The following is a 12,358-nucleotide window of genomic DNA, read 5'->3' on the forward strand; positions in this document are numbered from 1 at the left end:
TTATAATCTTCAATGAATTTAAGTGAAAAGTACTAGAAAACACTGAAGATATCACTCTGGCTCATGGTTACTATTCTTTTAAAACATGTCAAAAACAGTTCATTAATTCTTATCTTTTTTTTCATATGTCTGTCATGCTTAAGAACTCTGCATCCTAAAAATGATGTATTGTTAAATACTATAATTAGCTTTTCCATGTTGGCATTTTAACAATTCTGAAATGTATGTACATTCTATTGTCTTTACTTTCATTTTATTCATATTGCTTACAATGAAATAAATAATGTTTAATATATTCTCTGGAAAGCTATAAAACAGTTTTGTGAAATATAATGTAATAAGTCTAATAAAACCTATTCTTATTTGAGGAAAAAGTAAAAACTGGAATTAAGTTTTTCGGTCCACAATGCAAATATCACATTTCCTACTTTGGTTGTTAGGAGCAAGACACCCTCATATCATAATTAATTAAATATACCATTTTTAGTTTTTTAAAAAATTATGATGCAATTTAAGTGACTATAAAGAATCCATTATTAAAATATGATAATTTTCTTATATTTATTCCACTTTTGGTATTTAGGTTACTTCCAACACTTCAAAATTATATATTAAGATATGATAAGCACGCTTACACATAAATATCAATAGTCACTAAATTATTCCTTGAGGGATTTTCAGAAGCAGAATTTTTATATAAAATGGTATGAGTAAGATGGGGATGGGGATGAAAATGAGCAGTGACTGCCAATAGGCATGTGGAGTGATAGAAATGTTCTAAACTTGGATTGTGGTGATATCTGCACAACTCTGTAAGTTACTTAAAATAATTAACTTGTACACTTAAAAGGAGTGAATTGTATGATATGTAAATTGCATTTCAATAAAGTTGTTGTAAGTTTTTAAGAGAAAAAAAGAGAGTAGGGACATTTCCCAACCAGACAATGAAAGAAATGGAGCTAGACAGGAAAATACAACCCATACATATGGAAAAAAGCAGGCAACAGAAACTGCTAGTGAGAGCAAACAGTTGTCAGATTTAACAGAAAAAGACTCCAAATTAGCCATTAAAAATACAAAGAACTAAAAGGAAACCACAGACAAGTAAATGCAGGTATGATGACAATGTCATATTAAATAGAGAATAAGGGGGGTCTGCGGGGCGCGGTCAATTATGTGCCTGACTCCTGGGGTTTTGGCTCCACTCTGCTCAGGGTCTTAGAGTCATGAGATGGAGACCTATGTGGGGCTCCCTGTTTAGCACAAAGTCTACCTAAGTTTCTCTATCCCTCTTCCTGTGCCCTTGCACTCTCTCTCTCACTAAAATAAGTAAACAAATCTTTTAAAAAAATTATTACATAGAGAATACCAATAACAAGAGAAATACTATAAAAACAATCCAAATGGAAATTCTGGAGTTAAAAAGTGTAATTGAATTGAGAAATTTTCTACAGGTACTCAACAAAAGATCTGAACAAGTAAAGGACAGAATTAGCAAATATAAAAATAAATTAATAGGGATTATGTAATCCAAAAACCAGAAAGAAAAAAGAGTAAGGAAAAATTATTAGAGCCTCAGAGAAATGTCGGAAACAACTAGGTATACCAACATGCAAAATGGGAATAGCAGAGGCAGAGAAAAGAGAAAAATACCCAAAAACTTGAGGAACTGAAAACTTCCCCAAATTTTAGAAAGCACTAATATGCACATTCAGGAAGCCCATGATCTCAAAGAAAAATAAAAGCAAAGAAACCTACAAGCAGAAAAATCATAGTAAAAATGCTGATAGCCAAAGACAAGGAGACAATCTTAAAAGTAGCATGAGAAAAATAACTCTTCACCTAAAAAAGAATACCAATAAGAACAAGAGTTGACTTCTCATCTGAAAAAAGAAGCCAGAACATAATGAAATAAAACATTCAAAGTGCAAAAGAAGAAACTTTCAACCAAGAATTTATATCCAACAAACTGATATACATTAAAAAAAATGGAGATAATTTACTGCTATCTGACCCAACCTACAAGATATAACGGAATCCTTCAAACAAAAAGAAATCCCAAAAATAATTTTAATACATACACACACAAAGGGACAAATATTAAAGATAAAGTCAATTTAACATATATGATCTGGTCTCTGAAAAAACCAAAGCAAAGAAACAATACGAAACAGTATGAGAAAAATACACTATATTCTAGATATAGAAGAAAGCAGATCCAGATTTAACCTAGCGAAGGTCAAGTTAAAACACAGCAAGTCCTCAATTTCACACTAATAGAAACTAAGGATTTTTAAAATAATGGCTGATTCCAAACTGAAACAACAAAATGTTCAGGATGAGTCATCTGAAATAGCAAGTAATCTATCAAAGACTACAGGGTTCGATCAAAGGACTAAGGAACCATCTAGAATAGACATTCGTCACTCAAAGTTGGGACAATTTTAATATCAAAAAGGATAATAACTGCTACAATTAAACACTTCAAATACATTTAAATTCATGAGTTTATAATGAAATTTTAAAAACAATAATTAAAGATCTTTGAATAATGAAATGGCATTAGGTTATACATTTCCCCTCATGACTATTATTAGGAAGCATTATTAGACTGAGTCAAAGTAGAAACTTGCTAGTATATAAAAATGTTCATTAACTGGATAAAAACCTTGTAGGAATTACCGATTTTATTTTAAGACCAGTGACTAAAAATTACCTGAAGTGGATAATAAAATAATTCTGAAGACATTATATGGGCCAGGGCAAGAGGCAGACAAGAACACTGGAAATGTAGAATACTTGTCTTACCACTCATCGAAATTCTAATACTTTAAATATAGCATAGCTTTAAAGTAATACACCTGATATTTTTTTAAACTTTATTGATTTGAAAGAGACAGTGAGAGGGAGAGGGAGAGGGAGAAGGAGAGGGAGAGGGGGAGGGGGGAGAGAGAGAGAGAGAACACAAGCAAGAGGAGGGAGAAAAGGGACAAACAGACTTCCCACTGAGCCAGCCACTCAGGAACCCCCATACACCTGATATTTTTTAAACTCTTTATTTATTTGAGAGAGAGAGAGAGAACACAAGAGAAACAGAGAGAGAGTACAAGCGGGTAGGGGGTAGCAGAGGAGTGGAGGGAAAGGAATAAGCAGACTCTCTGCTGAGCAGGGAGCTGAGTACAGGGCTTGATGCCAGGACTCTGGATCATGACCTGAGCCAAAGGCAGATGCTTAAGTAACTGAGCCACCCAAGCACCCCACACCTGATATTTTAAAGCAAATAAAGCTAAACAAATATGATCATAAGTGATATGTTTTCCAAAAGAATCACCTTAGAAATGCTTACAAATAATAGATGTCTATTACTCAAAACATTCCTTTATGTATAGGATTTTTCAAACAAGATATTCACAATCTACAGCATTTTTAAGACCTTTAACAGGTGCTTGCAGTTCGTTGACTTCTTTGAGAAAAATTAAACTGTAAACATTAATACAAATTAAAAACAAGGTTCTTAAAAATCTCAACTTTTCCAGATATGGGACAATTTAAAAAACTTTACGAGTGTATTGAGGAAAACCAGGCTTAAAAAAATCTGTTTGCCATTTTCAAAAAAAGAGACGTCTTAGGTAAAGATAATAGAAACTCCAATCTGCAGAGAAAAATGCAGAAAGTTTTAATTATCTGGTCAATGGACAAGAAGCAAGTACTTGAAGTCTTCAACTCCAACCTTCTGTTATTTATTACAGAAAGTTCATATTCACTTCCTCATATTGGATGACAAAACCAATGGTGAGATGATGGCAGAAATAGTAATCCTGAATTTACTCAGCCCCACCCTGCACAGCCTTAGAAGAAGACTAATTCTCCACTGGTGGACCAGCAGCTATGTCTCTTTGCCTTCTTGTTTCTTACGGTTTTCTGGCCTTCTATGCTGTAGCAATTGAAGTTGCAGCAGTACAGCTGTTGAGGTGGCTCCTGACTTTGGGTCTCATCTCCTTGATTTTCCTTACTTCTTTCACTGCCATCCTGTTTAGGATGTCCTTGGCAAGGAGGGTCCCTGTGAAATGGTCATTTATAACCCAAAAGCATATTCTGTCTCACTGGTCTACTTGCTCTCCTGCACCCTGGCTATCAGCACCTTCCATCACTTCTCCCCGCACAGGAAGGTGAGAATACTGCAGTCAATATCCATAGGGTCTCCACATGTAGTAAAGTGGGCACTGCGGCCTGTGTTAGGGCCTGCCCTTCAGGAGCTCTTGCCGATCCTGCACTCTTTTCCCCATTTTCACTATTCTGGAAATTCTACTGGTAATTTCATAGAGGACTCTTGCCATGTGGATAGTATCAATAATTTAACAGGTTACACAATCTGCTGCTGCACATGTGCTGCTTGCACTGGAAATCTCAACATTTGATGCCTCTGCACCCTTTCTGTCCTTTGACTGATAACAAACTCAATAGCCTCTCCATCTTCTACACTGCAAAGGTACTTCCTGGGGTTATTCTTTATGGTAGCTTGACGTACAAATACATATTCCTTAGTGTCATTTCTTTTGATTAAACCATATCTGTTTCTTACACTGAACCATTTTACCATTCCCAAAATATTCCTTGTGATGAACTTGACCTTCAGGCACTGCCAATATGAGGCCACCCTGGCTGCTGCTCGCGGCGAGGCTAGGTCTTGGCTTCACTGCTAAAGGTTGCAATGATGGTGAATGAGACCAGCAACTGCAGCTGTGGTTCCTGGTAAGCATGAGAATGTTGACATGAGAGCTACTTGAGGCTCTCTGGGATCAGCTCTCCACTTTCACTATCAATCGAACTCTATAGCATTTTAAATTATGTTTTTGAAGACAAACCATCATCCTCAAGGGATGGATTTAATTTTTGCAAAAAGAAAAACAACCTGAAGCCATATGAATTAATAGGTGTCACAAAACCATTAATTATCAAAAATATAACAGCTCTAAAGTAAGAAGAACTGTTTTCTTGTGTCACTTAAAAACTGACCCTTTAAAAGCAAGTGCAAAAGAACTGCAACTAACTAGAAAAATAGTAGCATACTTGGAGTATGTTCATGTCATCCAAATGATGACATGATACGGACTTAAATGAAAAATCACTCAAAGTATAACAATTTAGGGGCACCTGGGTAGCTCAGTCATTTAAGCATCTGCCTTCAACTCAGGTTACGATCCCGGAGTCCTGGGATCAAGCCTTATATAAGGTCCCCTGCTCAGTGAGGAGTCTGCTTCTCCCTCTGTCCCTCGTCCTGCTAATGGTTGTGCTTGCTCACTCTCTCTCTAATAATTTTTTTTTTAAGTGTGACAGTTTAAAAATAAAGCTTCACTATTTTGCAGAGAAAGTTCACATAACTATATTCATGTGCACATAAATACATACTACTCAGAGGTTTTTCTTCCTTAAAATTTTTATTTATAAACATACTGAAACATAAATAAATGCGTAACAGTAAAAGCAAATAATCAGGAAACCAGAAAAAAAAAACAATTACATATAAACAGTTCTTCAAAAGGACAAAATGATGGAAAGGGAATTATGAAATATTACAAAGGCAGAGATAAATGCAATGTATGCAATGTACTAGAATGATACAAGCAAAACTAAACAACTACACTTTCAAACATAAATTAATGTTTCTCTTTCGATTCTGAAAAAATACTATTTTCATTAAATGAAAGATTTTTTCCCCATTTTAACTAATTGTAAAGTGTGATAATCACGATTACCCATGATCTCCATGCTGTTAAGTCCATTAGCCATTTCTTAGTCCTGAATCTACTCAACCTCTTAGCAGCATTTGACATTTAATCACCTCCTCTTCCTTTAAAAATGTACAGGATACCATACTCTCCTCTTACCCCTTGCTCTCTTTCTAATTTTCCCTTGCTGGGTCCTTTTCATCTCCACAACCTGCAAATATTGGCTTTTCCAAGGACTCATTACTCAGTCATCTTTCACCTCTGAACTCACTTCATTGTTATCTAAAACCAGTCTCACAGCTTTAAATCCTGTCTATACTCTACCAATGCTAAATTTCCATCTCCAGCCCAGACTTCTCCCCTAGACTCCATGGTTTTATCACTTCTCCATTTAGATGTCTAATCAGCATCTCAAACATCAAATGTCCAAAAGCAAACACTTAACCTTCCTCCCCAAAATTCAGTTCTTTCCAAATCTTTTCTATTTCTAAATAAAAAGCCCATCAATACAGTTGTTCACTGGATCACCTTTGAATCTTCTCTTGCACTTTTAGTCCACATCCATAGGGACAAAAAATCCTACTGGCTTTACCTCCAAAATATACCCAAAAGCTGACCTCTTAAGAGTATTATTTTAGATATGCCTATCAAAAATCCAACCAAATTCCATTACTTTCTACTGCTATCATCAGCTTTGTCTAAACTCCCTCTATCCTACTCACAGAAACACAATGACTATTCATTAATCTTTCAAGTAAGATCCTACTAAGTGGCCTTTATACTTGCTCTCTCATGTGTCCTGAAAGCTCATCCCCCAAAACCCACCAGGCTGGCATCAACTTCACCTACTTGAAGTCTTAGTGCAATCTCTGCTATCACTCTAACTGTAGCCCACTATTTTCCCTCTTTTTATATGCTTTATTTTTCCCATAGCACTACCACCATCTAGCACACTATCTACTTTTTTATTGTCTGTCCTCCCATAATAATGTACATCCTCGTTCTCCCCAAGAAAGGTATGGATTTTATGGTTTCCCTGACTTTATTTTCCTCTGAGTTTACTAGTTCCTTCAATCTGTAAATGTGAGTTTGTTTGTTTGTTTGTTTGTTTGTTTGTTTGTTTTAAATGAAATTTGGGAAGTTTTCTACCATTATTTCTTCATCTATTTGTTCTAGCCTTTTCTCTTATATGTTGCATATTAGATTTCAAAACCACCCCATACATCTCTATCATTTTCTTCTTTCCCTTCTAATCTTTTCTCTCTTTTCTAATGGTTCTGTCAGTCTATATCCAAGTTTATTTATTTCTCTATCCTATCAATTTTGCTAATAATAAACACATACAGTGGATTTTTTCAAAGCAGATACAGTCACCAGTTCTAAAATTTCCATTTAAAAAAAAATTTTTGTGGCTGATAATTCCTAACCTTCAGCTCATTACAAACAATATTTTTAACCTCACTAGTTATAATAGCTCCCAAGAAGTCCTCATGTGATAATTCAATGATTCTGGTTTATCCTGAAGTTGCTGTGTGCTGATTTTCCCTTTCCTTGAGAATAAGTCACATTTTCCTGGCTTTTCAAAGGATGAGCAATTTTGGATTATATGCTGGACATGGTGAAAATTATTCTGTAGAGACCATATTTTTCTGAAAAGTATTTATGTTTTTGTTTCATGGACTCATTTTCCTGTTTAGATACAACTACAGACTGTCATGTGTGGTGTCTTGGATCTCAGTTCAGTTCTTGAACCCGTATTTACAATCTATTATCAGTTTTCCATGATCATGGTTTCAGGGGTTGGCCAGAGATTCAAGCTGAGTATTTTTAAAATACAGATTCAGATTCTTTCCTTGCTGTCTCTTATCCACGGCTGCCCATTAATCTCCATGGTGTTGATTGGCCAAGTGTTTTTTATCTTAATTTTTATGGCCAGAGTGAAAAATGGGGAACTCAATCCATGCTGACCACTTGTTTCATGTTTTGGTACCTCTCTAAAACCTGACTGCAATTATTCAGTCTTAAAGCCCTCACATACCTGTTTTCTGTATTATGTGCAGAGTTTTAAGTGGTTACTGTGGGAATATCACTCTCTTAGGAGCTTGCCTATCCAAGCAAGTATCAGAAACCCTCCAAAGTGATTTTTAATTTTGGAGACTGTTCTATACATTTTCTCTGTATCAGTTAGGCCTTTATCATATTATAATACTGATACAGAATCATTATGTTATCGTTTTCTTGAATGGAAGACAAAACACAAAGCTTAATATTGAAATATTTAGCAATGGAGATGAATTGCTTGCCACAAAGGGTTAGGAAATGTCCAATAACAATTAAAAAATATCAAAACTTTAAAATCTGTTTTGCAAGCTTATGTCAAAAAACCACTATATATAACTATATATAAGACTTTTTATAATCTTGTAGAGACTGAATTACCCCATCAAATGCAGCTCTCCAATACACTAACCTCATAGTAAATTTTTCTGTACTAGACAAAGTTACAGTGAGAAATTCCGTGTTTTACCAATTACTTCCAAATCTAATGATTTATTTAATTGATTAGTAATATACTCCTTTATTTACAGTTTACCTAAAATAGCTAAATACAAAATATTCACTGACAAGCCATATTGCTCAAAACCAGACATTTCATAGAAAAATACCTAATATTCTAATTCTAATTCTATTTCAACAAATCACAATTACACAGAATAGGCTGCATAGTATATATAGTTTGAGGACATTATTTTGGGGGGAATTAATTTATTTCAGGGCCCAGATGTTGACATGCCATCTACATTAAGCCCAGAATCACAGAGAATACCATCTGACCACTCTACTTATTGAAGTTCCATATAACATGCATCAACAAAGGCAGCCGGGTGGCTCAGCGGTTTAGCACCACCTTCAGCCCAGGGCCTGATCCTGGAGACCCGGGATTAAGTCTCATGTCAGGCTCCCTGCATGGAGCCTGCTTCTCTCTCTGCCTGTGTCTCTGTCCTCTGTCTCTGTCTCTCTGTCTCTCTCTCCTCTCTCTGTGTCTCTCATGAATAAATAAAATATTTTTTAAAATGCATCTATGAATATAAATATATTATATAATATTTAACAATTCTAGATTTGTAATTTAAGCTAAATGGCAACTATTACATCCAAAACATTATAAAAATTCCACTGTAACTCGCTACCCCTTCAACTCATAAGAAAGTGACTTTACTTCCTACTTTAACCAAGAAAATTGAGACTATTATATGTGAACCACTTCAGCTTTTTTCCTTGTCATAACACAATCTGATCTTTATTTGCATCCTTTCTTCTTTCTCTTCATTCTCTGAATTTCTAGAAAACAACTTCAATGTCAAAAAAATTTTACAGATGCATTTCCTAATAGCATTTCTACTATTAATACTTACAAACTGAGAAAATACATATACACTCACAGATTTACAGTCTATTTTCATTAACAACAAAGGGCTCAGGAGGCACCTGGGTGGCACAGTTGGCTGAGCATACAACTCTTGGTTTTGGTTCAGGTTGTGATCTCAGGCTCATAAGCCCCACAGACTCCACACTAAGCAAGGACTCAGCTTAGGACTCTGTCTCCCTTTGCCCCTCTCCCATACTTTCTCTTCCTCTCTTGCTCTCTTTCTGTCTCTCCCCTCCGCTAAAATAAATAAATCAGCCTTAAAAAAAAAAAACAAAAAAACCAGGGGCTCAATGGCTATACTCACAGGCTGGGAACTTTCAAAACTTAATAAAATATTTTTTTCGTGAAATGCCTAAAATTTAGAGGTATTTTCTTTTAAAAGTTCCAACTTTGATAGAGGTATTCTATTGTCTATGATAGGAATACATTCTGTATCACATGAGTATCTGCGTATAGAACATGGTGACACAGGGTTACTACTCATTTTCACTTTTGTTATGAAAGATTATGGATGAGAAAGAGCTATATGACAAGTCACTAAGTTTGCAAAGTGACTCAAGACAATGTTTGCTCCTTTCCAAATAGGAGAATTACATAACCTGTTTATATTTAGTCCTTTTCCTTTTTCTTGCCAGAAAGCTGCCATCAATTCTAAAATTTCACTATAGCAATCATATTGGATTTACACTTTGCATATCTGTGGGGTTTTTTTAATTTTCTATCTTAATTGTGGATCACTGATTTTGATTCACTTAATAACATTCTGGCAGTGCTTGAAGAAAGCCACTTCAAATATTTTAGGCCAAACTGAGGAAATATAAAAGGAGGCAGAATCCAAAAATCTAATTACAGAAATATTCCCACACAAAGCCAACACATGGCAGAACTAGAACCCAAACCCAACAAAAGGACTCATGAAAGAAAAAATGCTGTATAAGCACAAATTCATTTCTAGCAATGGTAAAATAAAGTGTTAGGGACAAAAGATGGTAGCAAGTATTTTCACCTTGACATAAAAATGACAGCATTATTGTCATTTAATATCATTGTGACTTAAAATCGCTAAGGACAGAAATATTTTAGTACACCTTTTTCATAATATAATCTTCGCACTGATTATTTAAACACTAAGTTTTTTTTAAAAAATAGCTGTTCGATGGAAGATATGAACTTCTTCAAAATTAAAAATACTTTGACTTACACTGCATAATTCTCTCAGCTCCAAAGAGTTTGGGATATCACAGCTCCTTATGTGATTTAAATAATACTCATATATTTCCCTAGCCAGGTATACTGCATATTAAAAACTCTTTCATATATGTGAATACAGTATTTTGCCTAAATAAGTCTTCATTTTAAATGTTAAAAAACAGGAAGAATATGATAAATCATATTAAATACTTGATTTTGCAAAATTCATATGGTCAGTATTGTACTAACTTCCTTATCTATTGTAAAGGACAAGCAAAAGTAAAAACTAAAACTGAGTAATTTCAGCCACATGTAATTTTATACTATTTTCCTTTTAAACCTTTATTCTTTCCAAACTACTTCTAATTTGAACAATAATGGTCATTTCATTTGTTCATTATGTATTTCAAAATCTGAGATTTCAAATACCACATTAAGCAATATGGTTTCATAAAATTTATTATTTCAGAATGTCAACAAAAGCCATGACTCTAAAAAAAAAAAAAAAAAAAAAAAAAAAGCCATGACTCTAACATTAGGAAATATTCTAAAGAATTTTCAAAGTTTGTGAATGGAAAATAGTTAAAAAGAAAAAAAGCACCTTTAAAACAAAATGAAACCTGTAAGAACAACTGAGCTCCAAAAAATAGAGACAACTTTTAAACCACACTGAAGAAAGATTATCCCTATACATTATATTGTATCACATTTCACATAAAATCCATATAAAACTTTCCAGAATTATAACAGTTTTATTACCTTATATCCAGGTCCTAACTGATGAATTGCAAATATCTGCGCAGGGTTGAGTGCTTCACTGAATACATACACGGCACCAAGTTGACCACAGAATACCCTATTTGCATCAGCAGTTTCTGAAGATCCGAGAAAGCACTTGTCATAGCTCTATTTTTAAAAAGTCATAAAAAAATGTATTATTTTGTAATGACAAAATATTTAAGGATACTTGCCTTCACTGTCATGAAGACCTTACAGTATAACAATAATGATAGAAGAAAGCATCACTTAAGACTTTATGGAGTATTTAAATAATAAAAAGGCCAGCTATAGATTTTTAGAAAAAGTTAATCAGTTAAATATTTTGTATCTATAGAAAAGCAAAAATAACCAATTATTCAATAATCACTTAACCACTTTCCAAATGTCATACTTAAAGACAAAAGGGCTTATAATTCTATTTATAAAAGTAAAACTAATTTGAAATTCTAATGATTTAATAACTGTCTATATAGAGATTCATATGAATCAGAGAACGACTATTCCAATTTTTAACCATAAACACATAGGCCTAATTTCTGAAACTATCTAATTTCTCCACACTAAGTCAAGGACAGAATGAAAACCAATTCCCTCTCTTCCATGAGTAGGCATTATGCAGAACCAAATAAACAAATCACTAAAGTCTGCAACCTAAAGCAGACGGTACAGTGCTCTCCATCTGGAGACTTCAAGACCTAAGAAGCCATATTTAACAAGCCCTTTCTCATCTCTACTTCTTAAAATCTCCCCTAATGGTAGGTTCCAGTTTCCCTCCCTCATCCTTATAAGTTATTCCACACCTTAGTACTGATCATCAATACATTAAATATGTATGGAATTCCTTTGGTGCCTCAACAGAATAACAAAATATTTGTGAATGAATTACAAAGACAGAAACTCCTTGTCAAATACCCAATCTGTAATTAAAACTGTAAGAGCCTTTAGAATTTACTGCATAATGTATGTGTATATATGTGTTATTGCCCATGCCTCTCTATTTTTTGGTGTACTATTGCAAATAATTCAAAAATAAGTCTTCTTTCTTTATTCTCTTCCTTCTTTTCAAATATAACTGTAGGGCAGCCTCAGTGGCCCAGCGGTTTAGTGCCACTTTCAGCCCAAGGTGTGATCCTGGAGACCCGGGAACAAGTCCCACATTGGGCTCCCTCCATGGAGCCTGCTTCTCCCTCTGCCTGTGTTTCTGCCTCTCTCTCTCTCTCTCACTGTC

The 12,358-nt window shown here is 34.5% G+C and overlaps 1 protein-coding gene and 1 pseudogene across 11 annotated transcripts in view; both read right to left on the bottom strand.

The window, feature by feature from the left end:
- NBEA (neurobeachin) overlaps positions 1–12,358 on the bottom strand; it is a 674,173-nt gene that overhangs the window by 561,377 nt on the left and 100,438 nt on the right. For all 11 annotated transcript variants that reach the window (XM_072795453.1, XM_072795459.1, XM_072795454.1 and 8 more), the window contains exon 8: positions 11,110–11,256. In XM_072795453.1, the coding sequence (XP_072651554.1) occupies positions 11,110–11,256 (147 nt within the window). The remainder of the gene's footprint in view (positions 1–11,109; positions 11,257–12,358) is intronic.
- LOC140616545 (Y-box-binding protein 1 pseudogene) lies at positions 3,708–5,790 on the bottom strand (annotated as a pseudogene).

Source organism: Canis lupus, chromosome 24 (genome assembly GCF_048164855.1).
Source record: "Canis lupus baileyi chromosome 24, mCanLup2.hap1, whole genome shotgun sequence".
Lineage (NCBI taxonomy): Eukaryota > Metazoa > Chordata > Mammalia > Carnivora > Canidae > Canis > Canis lupus.